The 25323-nt window shown below is 38.6% G+C and overlaps 2 protein-coding genes across 2 annotated transcripts in view; both read right to left on the reverse strand.

The window, feature by feature from the left end:
• Positions 1–5641: 5641 nt before the first annotated feature.
• On the reverse strand, positions 5642–15571 carry vps26bl (vacuolar protein sorting 26 homolog B, like). Its single transcript, XM_053440979.1, has 6 exons — positions 15165–15571; positions 12672–12828; positions 11405–11569; positions 11120–11295; positions 10865–11007; positions 5642–9055 (listed from the first exon to the last, which is right to left on the reverse strand). The coding sequence occupies exons 1-6, from the start codon at positions 15385–15387 to the stop codon at positions 8918–8920; spliced, it is 1002 nt and encodes a 333-aa protein (XP_053296954.1). The 5' UTR covers positions 15388–15571; the 3' UTR covers positions 5642–8917.
• A 5893-nt stretch (positions 15572–21464) lies between these two features.
• Positions 21465–25323, reverse strand: part of jam3b (junctional adhesion molecule 3b) — a 32877-nt gene continuing 29018 nt past the window's right edge. Inside the window, exon 9 of the mRNA XM_053441478.1 lies at positions 21465–24433. Within this exon, the coding sequence (XP_053297453.1) occupies positions 24398–24433 (36 nt within the window). The 3' untranslated portion in view covers positions 21465–24397. The remainder of the gene's footprint in view (positions 24434–25323) is intronic.

Below are 25323 nucleotides of genomic sequence, written 5' to 3' on the forward strand. Positions count from 1 at the left end.
GGAGCGCCGCTGCCTTGGTGCCGCCTTCACGTGCTTCCGGAAATGTTGCACACCAGCGAGACAAGCGCCCGAGAGGGGGGGATTCACATCACCGTCACACTGAGCTTACCGTGTCTCACTGTGACATTCAGTAGAGGGGTGTTTCTAAACGCGACGTAAGCTGGTTGCCGAGGTGTTGAACTGTACGTGCGAACGCAAACGTCCGAGTGAGAGCATCCGGACTTTCTCTGGAGTTCCCAAAGACTGAAAAAACACTCACACACAAACAAACAAACAAACAAACAAAGCTCCAAGTGCCGCTGAGCAAGGCCCTATACCCACATGTGTCACTGGAGCTACTCAGTGGTGCAGCACTGCTGGAGCTGGTTTGAGCAATTTGCATATGCATGGCGTGTATAAGCCCGTTTGTAGCCAGTTTGCCAAGTTAAATAAGGATTAAAGGCCTCCGAGCATTTTCTGATTCAAATCATCATCTAATGCAGGGAACGAGGCAACAGGGAACCACTGCTACTGCAGATCAAGTAACGTGAGGGAAACTCCCACACTGTGGATCACACCTCACTTGTGATTAACATTTCAAATTAAATCATTTTAAAAAGCGGGAGAATATAGAGTAGAAATATGACTATATGTTATCAGGTTGAAAAGATCAGTGTAACTGGAGTTTCCTCCCTCATGACAACTCCGGGGTAATGTCCAAATGAGCCGCTGTTAGGACACAGCAGAAGACCCTCCGTAGAATTCACTACATGCCAGTGGGTGTTAGGGACGTTTCCATGGCGCAAAAATAGGAAAAGATATAATACTATAATATCACAGGCGCAGAAGACACAAACAAAGATGTCAAGAAAGCATTTGGTGATAATTGCTGACGCCGGAGTCAATGTGTTGTAAACAAAAAACACGTGCTCGCCACAGCTGAATTTATACAGACACATTTGTATGGACAAACCTCCGAGTTCATAGCGTTAGTTTATAACCAGTGTTGGGAGTAACGCGGTACAAAGTAACGCGTTACTGTAATTCCACTACTTTTAGCGGTAATGAGCATGTAACGAAGTATTTTTTTTAAATCAAGTAACGCAGTTACAATTACTGAAATATAAATGAGGTCGTTACTCGCGTTACTCTCTTTTTCAGGGGTGCCCAATACGTCGATCGCGATCTACCGGTCGATCGCGAAGGTAGTGTGGGTCGATTGCGGACAAAAGGCAGTCATGAAGACGCTCCGGTGCGTACCAGCTCTTTTTCTTTTTTTCGCAAGCACACACATCCTGCCATCCTGGGAGACGCACATCCTAAATAAAAAAAATAATAATTAAATTAAATCAAATTAATAAAAAAACTGGGCGCGCAGATCCTGCAGCGCACATCCTGCGGCGCACATTCTGCGGCGCATATACATAAAAAATATATTTAAAAATAATATATATATTTTTAATTAAATCAAATTAATAAAAAAACTGTGCACACATCCTGCGGGCACATCCTGCGGGTGGCACACATCCTGTGGGCGGCGCACATCCTGCGGGCGGCGCACATCCTGGGCAGCTCACATCATAAATAATTTTTTTTTAAATAAAATTATATCAAATTAATAAAAAAGCTGTGCGAACACATCCTGCGGCGCACATCATGCGGAGCACATCCTGCGGCGCACATAAATAATATATATATATATATATATATATATATATTTTTAAATTAAATTAAATTAATAAAAAAAACTGCGCGCGCACATCCGCCGGCTCTGCGGCTACTGTATTGTTTTACATTGCATGTGTCACGTCATGATAAATCAGTCTCTTGTGCCGCCCTCTCGGCATTTTTCGCCCTAGGCAACCGCCTATGTCGCCTGTACCAGGAGCCGCCCCTGGCCCTGATACGATGATGATAAAAAATGAACGTGGACGTGGCGTTCACTTACATTCATCATATGGAAACTGATCTGTTAAGTTCACCGTTCGCGAAAAATATGCGAAACATGCACCACACTGTACAGGGAGCCACTGCAGAGGAGCTGCACACTGACAGCATTGGCGTGTCTATTCAATCTGTCCGCTCCGTGAGAGCAACAGGCATTTACGCAAGGTGAGCCTGATTTTCTCTCCAAAGAGGAAATAGGCTCTCAGATCATAAGTTTGAGAAGCTTCTCCTCTTGAGGTATAACTGGTTTGAGAGCTAGCAATGTTGTGGCTACTGGTCAGAGGTGAGAGATGAGACTTGTTAGCCCATTTTAACGTTTGTTGAGAATCTCATCTCTTATCTCTATTTAGCTCTGCTTTATGAGGCATGTTTGTTAAACCATTTTGTTAACCTTTTGTTAAATCACATATTTATTTATATGCAGCACCTCAAGGCACCTTTGTTTTCTCTTTTAATTAGTGTTAATACTGTAGGCCAATCACTTTTATTTCATTGGCCCTAATGTGGTAAAAAAAACACTGCTAAATGACTGAGACTGTTATTTTGTATTAAGTTAAGTATTAAAAGGGGTTTTTGAACTACTGCCTGATTTGATGGCCTGTTGCCCTGTTGATTACAAAAAAATGTGTTTATTGTGTTTAACTGTTCTATTCATATTCATTACATTTAAAAAGCAAACATAAAAGTAACTTAAAAGTTACTTTCCCTAGTAACTAATTACTTTTGATATACAGTAACTTACCCAACACTTTTTATAACTAACACTATGAAATATGCTGCAAAGCTCAGCTGAAGCGTTTTAACTCTATTCGTGTTATATTCTAACAAAAACTATCTCAGGAGTACTAACAACACTTGTAAATATCAAGTACATACTTTTTTCCAATGAGGGTCAGTTTTGATATTGCCATTTAAAACCAAGAATATCAAATGACATTGCCGAAAAAGCTGCTACGTGTGCATTATGCAAATCTGCACCGTGACATCACAGTGATGCAGAAGTATTGTCTGGACTACTGACGTTTACTGAGGCCTTACAGGAGCTAAAACATTACCAGTGCTATGGAAGCAATCTGTCTTTGGTCTTTAGTGAAATATAACACAAGTTTAAAAGGTGAAACTCCTCTTGAGATGTGACGGTCAAGAACCCAGACACAGAACAGACAGGAAGAGTGTGTAGTCATTGTTGCATGATGGCTTGTTTTACAGGTATGTAAAAGCAGCTGATGAAGATATATATATATATATACATAACTCCATTCCCCATAAAAGTTTTTATTGGACATCGGGGTCGACACTGTTTGCGTGTTGCTGAAGTGTGAGAGGATTTCTTAGCTGCCGCAGTCACATGCACGCACATAGATGCTGCTCAGAGGCAGAGTGACCTCTGAGGGCAATGTGCTTCAGTGGATTCAAAGTCCTGAACACAGCTGCACCAGTGTCTCATAGGATGGTCTTTCTTCAAGCCAGTAAACAGAAGTTGACCCCTGGCTTACATTCTTCGGAACAAAGTGTTGTTTTTTGGCTATATTGTTATATTTGGAGGTAAATTTACAAAAAAAAGGGCTTGAAATGAGAGTTTATTATTTTTGAATTTTTGCAGGTCTGGTTTGGTACAAGCAAGTTGTTTTTTATTGTATTTGTACAGTATTTTTGTGAAATCCAATAAGCAAATTGTAAGTGAATCTATAGGGTGTTTACCAGATACAATAGTGGTAATCAGTGGTTTGATGTGGTGGACCACGATCGAGGTGGCAGCTGATGGTGGACCCTTATGGCGGCAGTGGACAATGACTGTGGACTATGGCATCCGATCTTGATGGTGGAATATGATCGTGGTGGCTGCTGACCATAGACTATGATTGCAGCCGGACTGCTCGACCATTACTGACAATAATCCATCAATTCTTTGCCCTTCAGTTATGCTTCAAAATGTTTATTCTTATCAATGCTGCTAAAACCTTGATCTTGCTGATGCTGTCCTTTACACTTGACATCTATTGCACTTCTGACCGTCTTTGGAGAGGGATCCCTCACATGTGGCTCTCTCTGAGGTTTCTACGTTCTTTTTATCCTGTTAAAAGGGTTTTTAGTAGTTTTTCCTTACTCTTGTTGAGGGTTAAGGGCAGAGGATGTCACACCTCGTTAAAGCCCTATGAGACAAATTATGAGTTGTGAATATGGGCTATACAAATAAAATTTGATTGATTTGATTTATTGATTGATCCTGACATTCTTTTTTACGTCTTTTGAAGGAGAAGCAAGGTGGACTTTTCTGCTCAGCCAGTCTCATCTCAAATACTGTGAAGCACAGGTTTTCTGCAACTGTAATGTGCATGACTTCAGTCACCAGCACATGATTAACATTCAACAAAACACTGTAATTTTTCATTCAGCTGCATCACAAACATGTTCTTTCTCATAATACCACAACACAGCACATTGTTGCACTTACAGAATGCATGTTAAAGTATTTATGCACATATAAAGTTTCAGTCAGTCACATGTTGTGATGGCAGAAGTCATAAGCTACACGACAAGAATAGTTTAGACAGAGCTAAGATTCAGCGGCCTGTTTTGATATCTTCCATTAAGTTACAGTCTTTAGAGAACAAGTTTCTCTCTTAAATGTCCGATTCCTTACACTTCGGGGGGAAAGATTCTTCTTCAGCTGATAAAGTGAATCTGTTCAAATCCGGGGTTGGTATTGGGTGCATCTTTCCCATGAACATGCTTGAACATGTTGTTATTGTCCATCTGTACTTGCACCACCACTCCAGATGAAGCCTATTGAGCACGTTGGGACCTTCACTCTGGATTTATTCAGGACCGGTTGAAGTGTTTCCTTTGCATGGCAGACATTCTCCCTAGATATTAACAAAGCACAGTCACCACATAACACGCCACAATATCGTCCCTACTTAATGTATTTAGCTGCTGGAGCTTCACTCCCTGTTTAAGATGATGAATGATTCATTCGGAGCAGTTGTATCTGTCTGCTCTCCACATAAAGACAAGGGATTTGTCTCAGGAGTGACACTTTTCTTCTCTTTTTTTTCTGAGACAAAAAAACAACCTTCACTCGGAAGCTTTGCAGGGCTGATCTACACTGGGATTTTCTTTAAGACCTAAATTACAGATGTGGAGTGTGACAGCAGCAATAACTGCAGGTTATCATTTGGAGCTAATGTCTAGACAACCGCTCTTAACTCATGATCCATGATGCTTATAGTCATGTCATTTAACAATGGCTCTAAGTTATACCAATTAGTTTGTGATTTGCCATTAAGAAATCTGGTTCACACAGAAATCTGATCCAAACCTGCCCCCTAGTGACGACATGTGCTACACACAGTGACTGTTAGACAGGGGATTTGCTCTGGTCATCTATGATGCATTTACTGGAGACCAGCATGATCTAGGATGCAAAACAGAACTCTCAGTAATGTTTCAAAAAACTTTACGTCACTTTCAGAAGGACTACACAAGCAGTCAAAGTTGTCTCTTTAGATTCATAGTGAAAAATGCACACAAAAAAAAGAAGCCATAAATACAATAGTATCCATGTAAGAAAGAGAGAAGTGATACATCAGTTTGTGTTGGTGTGAACATCCTGAAGGAGGGACTGAAACAACATGTGTTCATCAGCTGGTCTAGGAAGAGGACATGCATGCTGGAACTTCAGTTTGCACAAATGATTCACACAGAGAAGAAGTGTTGTTCGGATACTCCCTTTTAATTGTGAAACAGGAATGTAAAATGATTCAAATCAACAATTATCGGCAGGAAGATAAAATATGACAAGAAAATAAAAAAGGAGGTTTAATTTATATTGTGCATTTATAGTACACTGTACATTTCATTACTCTTCTCCATTTTAACCTCAGTTTAGTCTCTATTACAATCTGGGTTAGTCTAGCTACGGCATGTTTGTACCAGTACGGGCAGAAAATTAAAATAACAAGACACATAAAGATCTGCTTTGGGTTTCTTGAAAGTAACTTGCTCTTCTTTAACAGATTTCAGTGTTGGATCAGTGGAAGCAAGCAGCAAAATAAAGTACACTGAATTAGGCAGAGAAATAATGGAGAATACATTCTACACAATTTAGAGACTGTATGAAAGGGCTTGAAGGAGGGGTCACAGTGCGCGGGGGGCAGTCTGGAATTTTTTATAGAGCTGGTTAAGAGTCTCTGAATTTTGTTGGCACTCTTTTTTGATTTTATAGATTAAAAAGACTGATATTAGTAGTTTGTCATGTCTTTCTATTCAAGTTTGAACTCTCTGTTATTTAGTAGGTTTTTAGTAAGTACTCTCTGTTCTACAGATTACTTTAGCCTATTAGCCTTTGCTTCTTAATACAAGTTGGAAGTTTAGCAGTAGTTTAGTAGGACCAATATGTCATTCTTGAGAAACAGCAGATTCAATTCAAATGTATTTGTATAGTGCCAAATCACAACATACATTACCTCAAGGATGTGGATATTAATAAATCGTATTTCTGTCTAAAGGGTGAGCATGTCACGTAAATTTTTAGTTCAGGTATAATATAATGCCTGCTCTTCACAACCCAGCCTGTTCTTCCAGTTGTAGGACAGGTTGGGTTGCCTAAAACTGGTCATTGGCTCCTGTTCCCTGATTCAGTGACACTGGTATTAACACAGCTGTCAGCACCTTAAGTTCTCCGTGTTGTTGATACTTTGTAAAGATTGACTGCACCATTTTCAGATTAAAGCTAGAGTTTGTAATCCTGCAAAAGATAGCAGGAGCAGGCTACACATTGAAAATATGACATAGATACATCCCACCCTTTCCTATCAACCCTCTCATCCGCCTGACAACTGCTAGAAGCCGACTTTTCCATGACTCGGTTATATTTATGGATGCTATCGAGATGTGAAGAGGATTTTAACAAATAAGATTTGGCGTGTTTTAGAAACAACTTACCAACTCCTACTTTAAGATTGAAATTGGGGTTATTATGAATCATTTGGTGTTGCCATTTAAAAGGGTTAATTCATATTTTAAAGAAAACTCTGATAACCCAGAGAAGGAAATAAAAATAAAGGTCAAAGTTAAGGTTCAGCTCCCCTCCCCAGCCCAATAATTTTAATACAGTCTCTTAGAGTTTTACCAGAGAATGTAGAGTGGCGTACATGACAGTGATTTCTAACACTATCAATAACATGTCAAAGAAAACCTCCATCCTGTTGGCTCAGATCAACCTCAGGCTGGTGTTCCTCATTTCTTAGCAGTTCCTTAAGCAGCAGTCTGGTGACAGTGGACATGTTTTAGCACAGCAGCACACTAGAAATCTGACCTTTTGCCAAAGAAAAAGTATGGATATATAATATGAGACACAGTGATAGATTTTGCAAAGGTGCACAGCAGAAGGTTGTCGAGCAAAAGGCTGCAGGCTATAGGGCAATGTAAGGACAACAAGCTGAGAGTTGGGCTTCAGACTTTATATTCACTCGTGCCCTCTTAATGTTTTTCAGAATGGAAAAATCTATTTTTAAAAAGGAAACAAAATAAAAAGGAAGTTATGGCGCAGGAAGTCCATTATCTTCTCTGCCTGACAATCGCAGGAAAAAAACTGAATTATTACTGTTTAAAAAATAGTTTGGGATTCTTCCGTTTCTGAAATGTAGTCTAATTCTCAATATGACTGAGCAGCCTTACCCATACATTCACTTTTCCAAAATAAAATGATTGGAAACCATCCTTGCGATAAACTCAGTTTTATCTTTGCAGCTTGTTAATCTCTGGTATTGCACAGAAACGTTTTGGCAACAAACCCTTAGGCACAAAGCTAACTCGCCTACAGGCAGTCAGGACTCACCAACATCTGTGTCGGCTTTGTCCCTGTGCACAGCTCTAATACTGTCTACATCAGATTTGAGGTGTAACTCTGGGAAAGTGAAGTCTGTCTTTTACTGTTATTCTGAAACCTGTCACAAGTTCAGTCAGTTCATAAGCAGCACGGAGAGCAAAGAAAAAAACAAAACATAATTAGATTATAGTGCAAATCAGAAAAGCGATCAGGAATCACATTTTTATTTAAGAAGCAGCAATGGCTCCACCTGAAACTGACCCACAACTAACTGATGCATCATTTATTAAAATGGGCTATTAATAAAAAATAAATACTCTTTCAACATGCCTGTTTCTGATGAGTCCTGGAATGTATGAAAATAATTGAAGCATTTTCCTATACAAATACGAAAGAAGGTATTAGTTTTTTTTCTTATGAGAAAGCAAATTCTATGAACTTTTTAATTAAAACCAAATGAGAGGAGCTGTTACTCAGCAAAGCACACGGCAGGAAAACAAACTTAAACGAATTAGTTTCACATTCTAGTGAGCAGACATACAGAAATGTATTATTAGAATCAACTTTTTACCAATTTCTTGTTTATAAATCTACAGTTTGACTACAGGTTCTGCTCAGCGCAATCGTCCAGCCAAGTAAGCATGGGGAAGGAAAGCTTGCGTTAGAAAAACACCCGAGGTGGCTCTCTGCCACAGTCTCGACATTCGTACACATGAGAATTAAAGGTATCAAACAGTATCTGCAAATTATATTTAAGTGTCTCTAATAGGTGAAGTTTATCCCGATCAATAACTGTATAATAAACACCCAAAGAATTAAGTAAGCACTTTAAGTTAATTTAAACTGTCTAGTGTTTAATGACAATAGTCTTTATGTGGTAAACTCCACCCAGCTGGTACTCCAAGATGGTTAAAACATACACTTGAAATTATTTGCAACTACAGCTTTAGCCGGATCTCACCGTTTGTTCCCTTGACAAACACACAGTCATATTTCAAAACCTCTCGTTCTCTCACACACACACACACGTTCTGAAAAACACTTAAGTGCATTCTATCTTGATGCAAACATGATATTCACAATCAGACTCCGCTGACGGCTTCTGCACTGTGTTCACTCAGACACTCACTAGGCGGCGGGTGAATTGCATGCTGGGCTTTAGCTTTCGTCCTCTTCGTAGCTTTGGGCCTGAGACTTCTCTGGATTGGAGGAGCCCTCGAAGCGCTGCGAGGCGATGGCCGCTTGGTGAGACATACTCTTCCTCACAATGTCACCTTTCCTCCACAGAGTGATCTCCTGCAACGTTACAACACCAATGACATACAAAAAGCAGATATCAGATGTTTGAATAACTGATACGGTCTTAATTAAACTCGGGCTGTTGAATATTACTATGCCAGGGTTTTTGACTTAGAGATCTTTAGTGTTATTATGAAAGTGTTCAGACCATGATGAAACTAAGGCAGGACAAATGAAAAAAGCGGGCAGCCACACTCGTTTATCATTGGGTAAACAATGTGCTGCTGTTAATCAGAAAAGAGACAAGGGCCAATAACACAGCAAAGTCAGTGCACTCAAAATGCTTGACTTTTTAAATATCACAGTATTCAACAATGTAACTTTATGTTATTGCTATCTGTATGTATACACCGTTATGTATATCTTCTATGTCACTTTTATCTTTGTATATCTGTATAATTTTTTTCTCTTCTCCTTTTCACACTATTTCACCATAGAGAGGAAAAACAGGGAAACAGATTTCACGGTCTATTGTAGAGATCGACAGGCTGAAAGTAGCAGGAGCAGTCGACCAACCAGACATGTAAAGCAATATCACCCATGAGATATGAGTTTTCTTTCTCCCCAGGACGTAATATGGATCCTCGTTGCTGAAGTGGAAACGCATGCCCCTACCAATGATCCTAAACCCTGGGGAACGTTCCTCCAGTGGAAATGCTATCCAAAATCGACTGACTCCCACTATAAATAAATTGTTTAAGAAATGCAACAGATTTAGGTAAATTTTTAGGAATGAGGTACCTTATATCAGCAACCTTCTTAATAAACCTTCTAAATGATTATTTTAATGATCTATTATTCTGCTGATTAAATTAGATTGATTAGTCTATAGAGGGTCAAAATAATTGTCAGCAATTCAGAGCCCAGTGGGAGCTCTTCTGATCCAGCCCAAGTTTAACATATCGGGGAAAACACTTCTTTACTTTCTTGCAAAGAGTTAAAGCAGAGGATCAATGGCAGGTCTGTATTTCTATCAAGATTTCATTATCTAAATGACGACTCAAAGTGCTTTACACAACAGTTTGGCCATCACCCATTCACACACACATTTATTCAGTGCATCAATGTGCAGCATTATCTCTATCCTACATTAGGGGCAAGTAGGGGGTTCGGTATCTTGCCCAAGTTCACTTCGGGACGAGGAATGGGGGAACTCAAAATAGGATAGATAATAGATAATCTTAATTAGTGTCACTGTGAAAACACAAATGCGTACCGGCCCAAATATGAAGGACCATCTACTCAGCTGACATCTCTGACCCACTTTAGATTAAACATATTGTTAGGTTCTCAGGGTTAATATGTTGACTTGATTGAAACCACAATATCAACTCTGACGACCACATAATGACCCTTTTCTTAAATTGGATACATCTTTCTTAATAACTGCATGCATTCATTCATTCACTGACATTTCTAAATGTGCTCGCTCGCTCTCACATTCGATACACACACTACATATACATAAGAACAAAGCATCAGATGACAAATCGGTAAATAATGCATTATTTGTTGAGATCTGATCACAAGCTGTCACAAGAGACACATTCAGGATGCATTTAAATATCAGGTGTGAACACACATACTTAACGCTGTCCACTTATGATCAGATCCCTCAGGAAAGATGTCAACACCAGGTCTGAACCGGGGCTCAGATGTGGTTATTTTAAATTGGCAGTAATTTCATATTTTTCACAAAAACGTCTCCATTCAATTACAAATACATGAGGCAGAAAGCATACAGGAAAAGCTTTGGCACTCGTGATAACTAAAAGAACTGATGCAGCGTGTTGTGTGTGTGTGTACCTGCTGTTTGAAATAGCGTCTCTCCTCCTCATCAATGAGCACCAGGTTGAGGTAGTACCGCACTGAGTACTTCTTGTTAACGTCCCTCATGGTGGGCGTCATCTCGTAGCCCGCCAGGAACAGTCTGATGGGGATGGACTCTCCTGCAGCACAGGAGGTCGGGAGCAGGATTAATGATCAACTAACAGGTAACAACATCACAACAGGAACCCACAGTAGCAGCTCATTACCCACCACGGACAGTAAAGTCCTTACCTCTGACTGGGGCACCATCCATGATTTCATACTTTGCTATGGTGTCGTTCTCGTGGTAGACATTGGGTCCTGTGCCAGTTGTCTCCCGCTTGATGATATCAATCTCCATGTGTCTGATCTTAATCCTCACCAGCAGAAAGTAAATCTTGCCTACGATCACATCTTTTAGGTGATACCTGCAAACAAACGTCACAATCTGTCAAACCAAACCCTTGTCTCACTCTCTAAGAGTTAACTTAGAAAAATGTAGTTAGTTTGGTGGTTTATTGTATAATGAAATCATACTTTGATTTATTGTATTCAAACTCTATGTGGAGACAGTCTTCGATGCCCACTTCCATCTTGATGGAGGAGTTGAGCTCAGGGTAGGTGCTGAGTGTGTGAACCACAATGTCCAGCTCTTTGCTGATGTCATTAAGTCTGCGGCTGACTGTCGCCCTCAGGAAGTAGCTGGAAGTAAAAGCAAAGTTAGCTCATGAGGCATTTTATGTCAGTGAAACCAGACTGTAACACAGAAGTCAGGGAGCGACATGTGAGGTCATACTCCTCAATACACACCAGAATATAGTTTATTTCTGAACAGCAAAAGTATGAGAATATGAGATATACGTATTATTCCTCACATCTAAGTCTGAGCAAGAAGGCAAAAAAAGTCTAATAGTGCATTGATGTGGTGTTGGAAAAATTGGAAAAATGTGTTCCCAACTGGAAAAATTCATGTGAACGCCATCTCAGCGCAACAACTTGGAAAATATGCAATTGTGGCACACAAGTTGATGAATTTCTGATGTCATCAATTATAAACCAAAAACTATAATTAGCTCTAAATATAAGCTTTAATATAAACTTATCAAAGCTTACACTTTTGTCACTTTTAAAATGTATGTCCATCCCTCAAAAGCACCTAACACCACTTCTTGGCCAATTATAGAGATTAGTATTATAAATGTACCTTAAATAATCTATATTCCTTTCACACCGGATCCTTGCTCTTCATTATCATGCAAATTTTGAACAGATATGTCATGGTGTTGTTTCAATGCTCTAAACACCTAAATATAACTATATAATAATATTATTTAACATCCATGATGTTTCTACATTCCAACTTAAAACACGTCAACACATCAAAGTCAGAGCAAAGATCTCACAACTGGGGCAAATAGAACCACCTGAGGAGCTTGTGAATGCACAGTTATTCCCAAAAATGTCAAGCAATTTTTCTAACATGTTAATGCTAAGCATTTTAGCATGATGCTTGCTAACTTTACCACTGGTATAATAATAAGCTAATGATAGTATTAGCATGTTAACATGCATAAAGGTAAAATGATGAGGAGTATTTAGTCATGTCATTGTTTAAAATGTGGTGTCATGATCTGAAATATGAAAGTAAGCAGCAAGGACACATCTGCTGCTGTTTCTTCATCTGGTGACACCTTATCAGTTACATGAAAAATAATAAAGAAGAATAAAGAACTATTATGTACAGAGCATCTTTTAAGATCCTACTAACTCTACATTTAAAATTATTTACGCACACTGTGCTCACCGTAGTTTGACGTTTTGACCGGTGTAAGACTCGTAGGGTTTCTCCACATGTGTGAACTCGAAGTCAAATGTCTGCGACTGCGTGAGCTCCCCTGGCCGAGCCAAGTCTTTCACAAGGGACACAAACTCGTGGTGGTTTCCTCTGTCATAGTACAGCTCTGGAAAAGACAGTAAAATCATCACACAGCTGCAGTTTTACAGGTTTTACAGACGTTTGTGCAGAATTTTCCTTAAAAGCTGACAGCTGATTAGATTTGATGACTGTAATAGCTTAATCTTGACTACGGTTGATGTCCAATGCCTCCGGCTGCTTTATTCTGAAACATCATTGAGATAATGACTGTTATTCAGTGACCAGGCCTACATCCACTGCAGTACTTCACTATTACATACTATTATATGCTGTACTTGCTCTCAATTGTAGAGAGTTGCTGGTGAGAAGAAAAAGGGGAACAGCAAGAGCTGCAACACTAGGGATGCATTTGTGGGCAAAGTGTCTGGCAAGGACAGAATAAGAGCTAAACTATTAAGACTGCATTTTCATAAAGAATAAAAGAATTCAAACTAGTGCAGCATTCAAATGATGCAAATAAACTGTCGCTTCACTGAATCTTTTCTTAATCAAGCAGGAAGAGGACTTTACACGGAAAAACATTCATTAAACTTAGTTGCAGACTTCTGACATTTGACATCTGACTGATGACATGCAGCTCATAGGAAGTTCTCTTATTCTATAAGGATATAAAGCATCAGTCGCTGAGGTCTATACATAGTTCTTCTCCAGATGATCCACTGATTTTGACTCTGCAGCTTATAAAACAGAGTGGACCTCCTGCTGTGAGGCAAGTTGGCCAGTGTCACTTCTTCATCTTTCAATCTATACGCCCGAACATGGCATTCATCTAAATATTGTTTATGAGATTTTACATGGATGTTCTCCTGACTATTTTTACAACATTTAAACAGGTAAGATAACAAATTACCTCCTCAAATTATGGAGGAATCAGATAAAAGTAAAAGGTGATACAATAGCTGCTACTCAACTAAAAGATATTCATACATTGTATAATCAACCTTCTGCTTCACTGATATATATTTAACAACCTTTATCTTTCATGGTGTCATTGTATCGGTTATGATTTTAATTTCCTCTGATTTCTGAACTGCTTTTGTTTGCTCTTATCGATTGTACCACAGTGACATGTACAAAGCAGCTATTGTAGATGCAGGATATTTTAATTATTTTGTTTGATGTGGCTCAGTTTACTCTTCTACAATGAGTTTTATATTCTATAAGATCATAATATAACTTAAAGGTCCAGTGTCTGAGATTTAGTTGAAAGGGATCTATTGGCAGAAATTTTATATAAAATAATTCTAGTGAGGTTTTCACTAGTGTGTTTCATCAAAATTATATTTAAATACTTTATATATACATCAGGAGTGGGTCCTCTCTACGGAGGCTCCCATGTTTTTTACAGTAGTGCAAAGTGGAGAAACCAGACACCTTTTGAGTTTTTATGACAACTGAAGGTTTCCACGGGTTATTTTTCATGTCTGGAAGAGGAGGGTGAGGCGAGGGGTATTCAGTTGCAACATGCAGCTTCACCACTGGGAGACTAAATTCTACACACTGATCCTTTATGTCAGCTTGTGAAATAAAGGCTGCACTGCATAACCATCACAGTGCCGCTGCCCAATGTTTTTGTCTTTTGCAAAAGAGAATTTTACTTCCATATAGAATTCAGTGTTTTCACTTCTGCCCCTTTGTTTGTTGGTTGGTTTATTTGCGAGATTGCATTAAAAAAAAGAAGAAGAAAACTCTGGATCTATTGAATATAAACATGGTTTCATAAGGCGACAGTAGGGCCATGGCTGCGTTATGTGCTCTCCGAGTGACATTCTAGTTCAGATATTTATTGAGTACATTAGCTTTACAGAATAAGATCCTAATTTGTTTTAATAAGAAAATGACAGGTTACTGTAGCTACCAGATAAATGTAGTGGGTTTAATAGTTGTAATCGAAACCTCAACTCCTCACCGGCTTGTGTCTTGTGAGAACCCTGCAACTCCTTTGACTTGTATTCTTCAGATTCGGTGTGTTGGCACTAGCACAGACGCTACTTGCCTGGTCCACCTGTAGCTAACAGTGGAACATCTGTGTTGTTGTGTTTGTTAGAGAGAGAAGTGGCAGCTGTCATGTGACACAACGCATCAACACGTTAAACCATTGGGGTCAAAGGTCAATGGGGTAGCTGGCCAATGGCTGCGCCGTCAGCTGACGTTAGCTCGCACCTACGCGTGTCACGAGACCCCGGTTCAAACGGACACTGGTTCAAACAGGGTGTGTTGTTGTCCCGTGTGAGGTGACACCTTAACACTAATGAAGTAAAGTACACACAGCGAGCCTGTAGCCTGTAGCTAGCTGCCCGGAACCCCCTGTCACTCCTCGGCTACTTGTAGCAGCTCAGGGCCGCCGCCGCCGCCGCTCACCTATCTGCCCCACGAACTCGATCTTGATGCCGTTGTGTTCCAGCCTCTTTCCGGGGTACTTGAGCGTCACGTTGACTTTGCCCGACACCGTCTCTCCGTCGAAGAAGAGGAAATACTTGTCCTTCCTGCCGTCCTCGCTCTTGTGCTCCGCTTTCTTTCTCGTCTCGGCGTCATTCAGAACTATGTCGATGTCGGCACTCTGACCGAAGCCGAAGAAGCTCATGACCGCAGCCCAGTGGAGCTCAGTCCGTGTGTCTGCGGGTCTGTCTGTGGCTCAGTCTGTCTGTGGCGCTGTCTGTGGAGCTGCAGGAGCAACAGTGAGACTCTGTGGCTCAGATGAGCAGAAAGAAAAAACACCAGATTATTCACGAGTTCCACTTACAACCCCCGGACTGCGCATGCGCCAGCAGTCATGTGAAGACCTGTTCCTATCAGACGAGTTTTTCTGTTTCTTCATTAACTTTCTGTCTCCGCTGGACTAACACGACACACTGGGTTGGATTTACTCTGACTCCCTCTTAGGACACATCTGCACTTAAACTGTGGGCTGCTCCACTTCATACATGTATTTATATTGTTACTCATAAGAATAGTCCATTTCCACTCACATATATTTATACTTTATTCTCATAAACACACATATGAGTGACAATCCAGGGATGTGAATAACGGGAATGTATGGGGAAATGTGTTTATATGATATGGCATTTTGGGGACAGATGCCAATATTAGAGGGTAAAACAATATACTGAAATAGTCTTCATTATTTATAGATTTTTTTTAACAACAATGAACTCAATTATAAATAAAAAGAAAATGCTAAAACATCCAAGAATGTAGACTCTATAGCTTGAAGTTGATGTAGAAAATATTTTTTTTTTACAAACAGTGTAAACATACATTCAACTTTCTGCATTGTTTATTCTGTAAATTAAAAGTAGAAGTTTTCACATTGGTGCATATCAAATGGTTTGTATTTATATAAGGCATTTCTAGTCTTGATGATCACTCAAAGTGCTTATCAGAAAATATATCAGAAAACATAATCACTGATATGATATACATATATAACCAATACATTTTCTTGATACATTGTTACGTATATATTATGCAAGACTTAGTTTAATTTGTTTCACACAATCATTATGTGTGTTCAAATAAATTTTTTATATTTTAAGATGTGTTAGTTAGGAGCTTTGAGATCAATTCTAAGTAGTGATAAATGGTGCGACAGTACTTTGATATAAACATTTTCATCAGCTATAAGCTACATGCAAACTTTTAATGAGACAGAGACAAATCCGTGGACGATTTGACATCCAACAATATCCACAACAAGCTCATTATAAAATATATATTGTGTACTTCATATAAGTAAGGCATATATATTGTTAGAACTTTAATCAAAACGAAGTCACACTCTTTAGAAAATAGGTAAGTCAATTCTGCTCACTTGTCGTTTGCTCCTGGAATGAAAAACCTGCACTGTCATTACATGTCAACTTTATACCAGACTGCTCTACAGTGTAAAATATCATGGTCATTTATCAACATGTCTTTTATATTTAACTCAGTAAAGCAAGCAGATCAGTTTGTCATTTAGTTCTGACTTTGTGAATTTATAATCATGACCTCTGTTATCTTTGATGGGTTGACGAGATGCCGACTGATTCTTCAATGAACTGAACAAATTCAGTTGTTTTGAAGAAACCTAAAATATGAAATCAAAAAGTTTTTAACTTGTGAAATTGAGATGAATCCAATATTTTACAGACATTCGTTGTTTTTAAATTTTGAGTTTTTAAACTTTTTTATTCGTGTTATAAATGCTATGTATTAATGTACCAGAATACACCACACTCATAATAATTGAATCATTAAAGTCAATAAACAGTCAATTAAAACAATTGAGTTAATGATAGTCAATAATATACAACAGTGTCAAAACATCTATGAACATTATCACATTTCCAAGATATTTCTCTCTTGGCCTTTCGGTTTTCATGTCAACATACTGACTTAAAACCACCAACAGCCTGTTGTACTAGTGTGAACCAGGAGAGGTCAGTGTTTCATACATCCTAACAGCCACGTTCAACTCACTTTGTTTTGTCTAAGATTGTCTCAATAATAATTATTTCTGTAACATTTATTGTCAGTTTATTATTTTCCTCTCTTTGGATTTAATTCATCTCAGGCCTTCACTCTCTGTCACAAATACACTGTTGTGTGATGACAAGGCTGCTCCACTAGAGGGCAGAGCTGAATCACAACAGGAGACAGACCCGTCACTTCTCAAGCTTTTTTCTATTTAAACTCTTGACGTTTTGAGTCATTATTCAGTATTTTACAATTCTAATTCAATTCTATATTCTATAAATTCTCATCTACATTATTAAGCATCTTTATTTATCTTCTCACCCAAGATTCGAATTCTTTATTGGATGGAAAACTTCCCAGTTGCTATTTTATAAAAACTATAAAGGCACTCAACACAAATTAGCTGAAACAGCACTGAATTTTACACACATCAAATATCAGTTCTCTTATTTTGCCTGATTATATTTCATCAAGATCCATGAATTATTCCCTGTGTAAACCATGGATGGGTTCGATCTCACAAAGTAAAAGAATGTGAAAACAAAAATCCTGGAACCAACCCCTGATCTGGATCCACACAAAAATGTAATGAGTTCTTCCCAGATCCAGAGCACATCCTGTCATTATACTTCGAGGTAATCTGTTCAGTTGTTTTTCTTTTATCTGGCTAACAAACAAACCTACTAACAACCTTATAGACAGGGGGGAATAACCTCCTTAGTAACTATGTATTTTTAATAAGGAGCTAATATTAGCAAAATATAACAGTAAACTTATTTGTCAGTTCAAGACAACAACATTCACTTTCACACATCTATATGTGATACAGTTTCCACAAATTTTGTGTGTGTGTGTGTGTGTGTGTGTGTCTTCAGCTCATTACGAGGTTCCTCTGGGAATAGATTCTCATAACTGTGTAATTAGTTGTTGTGACTTATGAAAGCAGATCCTCCCTTTGTGAGAAGCTTTACGATCAAACTTGACAGCAGTTAAATGAATGCCCTCAGGCTTTTATCTCGCATGAACCAATATGCAACTACGTTCCTACACTGACTCACTTTTCATACAGAACAACAACAGCAACAAAAAGATGGTCCCACAAACAGCATGCTGGGACATCTGAGTGTCACATGGGTGAAACTTTACAACTCTGTCTCTCGTGTGTGTGGACGGATGACTTTTAACAAGCAGAGCCCCTCTAGCTGTCCTGATATGGCTGAAACCAATTATTTTCTGTGGGGTTGTGAGCAGCAGGGGCAGCTGCAGCTCTGCACCGATACACACAAATATCTTGTCAACGTGTCACTTCATCACATCACACAGTGAGATTTTCTAAACAGGCTACATCCCTCTGTCAAATAACATTTTCTGCCATCACTGTGGTCTGCCCTCACTTCTCTGTCTAACTCTCAGCTCTGTGTTTGACCAATGAAGCTAGAAACTGGAGTGTGTGTCTATTGATATTTGGATCAGAATGATAGATCAGCCGATGCCACAGTTTCCATCATGAGGCCACTGCACTGGATCAAAGAAGAGATCAGCCTGAGTCACAATGAAAGTTTTCACTCATTTGATGGGATCTAACTGGGGTTTCACACAACACAAGGGATGAGCGTAATAATAATAATAATAATTTAAAACTTAATTTATGTAGCACCTTCTAACAAAGGTACAAAGTGCTTAAGGGAAAGAAAAAAAAACAGAACTTAAACAAGATAAATAATTCATGAAGTTACACACACAAATAATACAGCACTAATCAAACACTGCTTTTCTAATTTAAGAAACAAGTTCTGATTAATATAAATGTTTCCTGCCTGATCTCAATCTGTCGACTGTTCCACAGTTTCCTGAGTGTAATAGCAGAGTCCCAGTCAACCTCAGTCACCTGCTGTTATGTGATAATAACCAGCAGAGCTCCACATGTTGGGGGTTAATGAGTTAAGTTACTGTGGTAACTGCCGTTTAAAATCAATGTAGAGTAAAGCAAACCTAATCAGTCGGGTTGGACAGACCCTGATATGTGATCCGAGCGCTTCACATTCAATCTAAGAGGGAGCAGCTTCTCTGTGCCCCTCCTTGAATCTCTGTTCAACACGTTTCCAAGCAGGATTTATGACATCACTGCTCGCCGTGGTCCAGTGATGAGATTACACAGGTGTGATGTGATGTGATTATCTCATAAAGATGAATGTATCGCTAGATCGTCCGATATCTGCGACTGCATCCATTGAAGCAAAGAGCATTTTTATGTTAAATCGACTGAGCAGCCCCTCTAGGGTTAATAAAAAAACAATTCCTAAAATTAAGATGAAGCACACAAGTGAAAATATCACTAGGATTATTTTATATTTAATTTCCGCAAATAGATTCCGTTCACCCACATCTTACACACTTGACCTCTGTAAACAAACAAAGCTAAAATAAGATGTGGTTAAATTCTAAGTTGGAACCTGAATATCCAGGCAGCTGAGAAAAATGAGTGAAGCCTAAAAGGTGCCAACCAACCGTCTGTCCTGTCTGTCAGTCACATGATCTTAACCTGTAATAATCTGAAGCAGGAGGAATAGCTTATATATTTCATTTCGTAATTTGATGTCTGAATTTCACTACTACTGTTTTGAAGAACTAGAGATCTTTTTCCAAACCGGAAATTTTTAGACCCAGTAAATTAATACAACTTGAATATTTTTCAGACTGGACACAAAATGTAAGAACCTTTAAAATAAACTTTAACTTAAGTTTATGAATCAAAAGTGATTTACTTTAATATTATTAATAATTTTAATAATGGCAAAAACAACTTGATTGTTAAATCTAACTGCCCCTGGATGCTGAAGTTAAACTGCCAATATGGTGGCTGTGAGATGACTTGAAAAGAAAAATAACGTGAACATCCAGGATTCCCCAAATATCAATCAACCTGAATGGTATCGATCAGACTTGTTCCCTGTCTCAGTCACACGATCTTAATTTATAATAATCTGACACAAGGGGAACAAGTTAGTGTTTTACTTTGTAATTTGGTGTCTGAATTTCTAAACTAAAATTTTAGTAAGTAGATTTCCAAGCAACCTGAAATTTTGGAACCCAGTGAATTTATACAGGCTAATTTGTACAGGTAGATTGTTTTCCCCCACTAGACACAAAATGTATAAACCTTTAAAAACAAGCTAAAACGGCACCACTTGAAATAACCTGGACATTTTTCACATGAATGTCCGATTAAAACTTAAAAATGTACAGTGCTATACATTGAGTGGTGCTAATGATCAATACGTGTCATTTTGCTGTTATTTGATAACCTACACTTCACACATGTACAATGTGGATCGTGTGTCCTGAGTATTCGGCTCATTCTACCTCAGTGAAATATATTCTCTCCTGATTCACTCTAGCTGTCTCTGAAACAACCCCTCCCACGTGTTCAGCCTGATACAGAACACATGATCTGTGTGAATCCATCAGGACTGACTCCATCAGACTGACACAATTCAGTAACACACTGATCATGTTAAACTGACAGGGAAGTGATGCAGAGGTCATAGTAAATAACTGGAAACTAACCCCAGATCTGCCTGTTCTGTCTCATGAGCTCCTGTGACAGTGTCACACTGTATTTTCATCCACTTTCTGAGGATGACTGTGCAGTCTGAAAGATCCAGCCTCCTTTTTTTTTTTTTTAAAGGACTAAATGTTTGATGCTGCTCTTCAGGTGATTCTAATCTAAGATTATTCATTAGACTCAACATCCTAAATCACTTTTTTTTTAGATGCTTTTCCTCCCATGTTGAGCCACATACTTGAATTGACTTCCTGACTTGAACAACAGTGTCCACTGGCTCTGCAGAAAACTACAATATATCATCCCTGCTGAGCTCATTGATTATAAAGCTCTTTATCCAGGAACCTGCTGCCAGTTGGCCGTCACCAGAAAGGACCAAGAAAGTTGTTTTCAGGGCAGGAAATTGAAATGGCTTAACTCCCACTAATAGATTTCGGCTTTAGATCAACAAAGATGCTCTCAGTGGGACACTGGATGGACCTCCACACTGAATAGGATTTCTGAGAACAGCGGGAGACAGTGAAGTGGAGGATTGGAAGAAGAAGAGAAATATTGAAATGATGCGACTGGCAGTGCAGACGAACAATCCTCATGTCACACAAAAACACCCGAAGAAAAACGCAAACACAGACATCACCAGTAACACAGGAAGTGAGTTTATTAATCACAAATTGAGTGGTTCTAAAAGAATAAAGAACAAAAAGCAGGCCCTCAAGGGTCATTCCACTGTGTGTGAGTTAAGTTCAGAAAATCCTGTTTTCTTACATGTACCAGTAACAGTGCTGGTTCAGTGGAGTGCTGCCTTCATTGAGCAAAAAGACGATGGTGAATCATCTTGCTTTAACGTGGCCCCAAACACAGAACAACTTTGGAAACCCTCCCACCATGTGTGATGCAAATATAATCTCATTCACCTCTGCCTGCAAACGTCTTAGCACGCACACGTTCAGGACTATGTGAGGGGGAGAGGGGGGCTAACTTGTAGCTGCTGCACATGAGTCCCTGTTTGCTGTGTGTAGTTGACTCGTTGCATGAACTCTGGTTTATAGAACTTGAATAATACAGCTGTGAGACACTGCAACTCTGAAAGTAGTGGCACAGCGGCGGCTTTCAAAATAAAACTCCCCACACTACTGGTGCTATAAATGGAAAAAAATACTGCTATATTTTTATAACCCAGAGATCATATAAACACTGCCACTTGGGGAATCCTTTTTTTCTTTAGCCTTAGTACCGTGTGTCTTTACCAAAAAAATGATTCCGACTATATTTAGGCACTAATATATTTCTACTTCAATGTGTCTGCACCTTCAATCTATGAAAACAAAAACTATTTACAAAAATTGCAGATATGTAAAGACGGTAGTTGTTAATTTAGCGGTGGCATCATTCCTCTCAAACGCCGGACGTGTTGTGGTTAAATGAAGCCAAACGTCGAGCCTGACAGCGTTGTAGAAATGTACAAAAGGGAGAGGGCACAGAGAAACTGTGACGATGTTAAAGGCTGAAGGCACTTAAGAGGAATGACATTTGTAGAAATGAAGAAGAGGACTTGATGCATCTTGGTGCTGCATGACTTGTACCTCACCATAAACTGTAATGGACCTGTAACAGGAGTCATTGATGAAGTTTATGTATCATGATACATTGTTTCTTTCTCTTGGTTCATAGTGCAACAAATTAACTTGAAAAAAAAAAAGACTGAGCAGTGTTGACAATTTCCTATGTGCAATGTTGGGCTGATCGTCTCGACCATGACTGGTACTCAGGTAACATTTTACCAAACTTTGCTATGAAACGTTAATAACAGCAGAAAATTATGTTGAAAATTATAGATAATAATAATAGAAGCCAGAAAATAATATAACTTTGAAGACGTGAGCAGTTTGTTCTGAATACCTCATTAAACTGATACAGTTGTGGAATCGTGAATCTGCCGCGCTGCTCATCTTCATGTGGTATGAATATATGATAAGATGTTACCTTTTCTCAGCCTTACAAATGGAAAGAGTTTCATATCGCCTCAAATAGGAAATGTTTTTTTTTTTAAACATTTTTTAAACATTTTTCACCACTTTACATAATCTTGATAAAGAGAGAGGAAATCTATATACAATCAGTACAAGTGTTAACCCTCCAGACCACGCCTGTATATCACTGTACCACTCAAGTGTAGGGTCACTTCTTAGAGCCTTCAGCTTCAGAGAGAGATGACAAATACGAGCTTCAATCATTTAATGTCCTACATCTAACTGACCCAAGGTCAGACATGTTACACAAGCTCTACTCTAATGAAGCATTAGTAAAAACTAATCAGACATCAGAAGGATGTGCAGCAGGATTCAGGTGGCAGAAGATGGTGTGCCTGACTATGTGTCTACTGAAGAGGTGGAACCTTTTCACTGATGTTGGTGGCACCTCTTCTAATTCCAGCTTACAAATAATAAATCAACCTGGTCCTGAACGCTCGGAGTTGTGTGATCATCCAATCTGTTTTCATTTAGAATTCACATAGAGGCTGTTACACTGTGAAGTTCACAAGTACCATGTGTTGTTGCTCAAAGAACAATTGGTTTTTGTGGGATCTGGAGGGTTAACTTGCAAACCCTGTATTATCATTATTATTAATATGAATATTATAATTATTGTTATTATAGTGTAATACTGAACATATGTATGACAGCAAAACTCTAACCTGGTCATTTAGTTCAATATATACAAGATGAACAGCAAGCAAAGAAGGACACTTAAACAGAAGAAAACGCAGCACTGATTGTGGACAGTGTTTCACAGCATTTGACTGGCACTCTTCAAAGCCTCTTCCTAAGACTATCTACAAACATCAACATGGAAGTCTCTCACTACAGAAACTGGACCTTCCCAGCGCAGAAATTAAATATGTAAGACTGCCGATCAAGAAGCAGATCTCGATATGCTAATACAAGTCAGTTTGTCTCTCTTTTACTCTGATTGCAAAGGTGTAAATGCTTGATGCAAAGTGGTTAAAGTATAACACATTTTCTTTACATCCACAACCAAATAATAATAATAATAAAAAAACACATGTTAGTATTTTACAAATATTTATAAAAGTAAACCTTTATCTATAGGCATTTTAAAATATATTCCATCAAAAATAGTCTGACAAATTTCAACAGTAGAAAAAAAACGTTTTACAAATGACAAAAGGTTTGAAGCTAGAAGTTTACAGTAGAAACGCGTCACGATAGACTGACTGTGGGGGAGAGAGAGAGACGCCTCCTTTTCTAACTCGCAGAACAAAGAGCCGACTCCTTTTCTCCACCTCGATTAGTGTTGAAAACCATGCAGTAACTGTAAAGTAAGAGCTCCATAATTTAGCAGAAGAGAAGTTGACAATTCAACCCGCCTGTTTTACATGTTGTTCTGTGAAATCTTTTCACCTTTGGCAAACTTGAGTGGTTGGATTTGTGTCATGCTGAGAGCAGAGAGCATGAACTGTGGCAGCTCCGTGGTCAGACAGCGTGGAGCGCGGTCCCACACGTCACGTCTCCACTCAGCACAATGCCCCTCACCGTCCTCTCCCTCCTTAGATCACAAATGACGACTTGTGTCGGAAATCCCCCTGTAGAGAGCACGAAGCCGGACAGGAGCAACATTTAGGAATCATAAATTCAACATTAATGCAGATACAGATTTTTGCTCCTAGACTAAAGAAGAGGCGCTGTATGTTCACTTTGTGGTTTGGCAGAGATTTTGATCTCTCCTGCTAGGCTACAAAAAGGGAATTTAGGAACAGAGAAATGTAAGCAGTTAAGTAGGGGATGAATTATACTTGTTTTCTGGTAGCTGCAGAACAGAGCCGTGTTTCCAAAAAAAGCATTTTAAGGCAAAGATGCGCTTAATCCCATTGTAAATCAACAAAGCTCAACTTGGTTTGATTTTGTCATAAACAAGATACCCTTTTTTCACTTTTCTGACAACTACAACAGGTTTAAATGTGGTCTACTTGGTCCTGATAGCAATCGTTATATTATATAATATAATAGATTTTAATATAATATGATATATGTTATTATTTAATAGATTTTAATATAATATGGTATAATATAATTTAATACAATATAATACATTATAATATAATATAATATAATATAATTTAATTTAATATAATTTAATTTAATTTAATATTATATTATATTATATTATATTATATTATATTATATTATATAACATAATGTCTTGAACCTGCTGGTCTCTAGAGTCCTCTCACACCTGTAAATAGTCTGACACCTGATACCTCTGATACCATGTAGGAATGTAAACACATGACCTGCTGCTAAATACTGAATCATGTTAAAAATACAATGCGTTCCTTGACTTGCATAATAAATATACTGCATCCTCTTACTTAGTTCAGTATGTTATCAGCCCCATGAAGATAGCAAAGGCATACATTGTGTCAATCAAAAACAATTCTTAAACCACATCATACCCAGTATTGATCCATAAACT

The sequence above is a fragment of the Pleuronectes platessa genome, chromosome 15 (genome assembly GCF_947347685.1).
Source record: "Pleuronectes platessa chromosome 15, fPlePla1.1, whole genome shotgun sequence".
Classification (NCBI taxonomy): Eukaryota; Metazoa; Chordata; class Actinopteri; order Pleuronectiformes; family Pleuronectidae; genus Pleuronectes; species Pleuronectes platessa.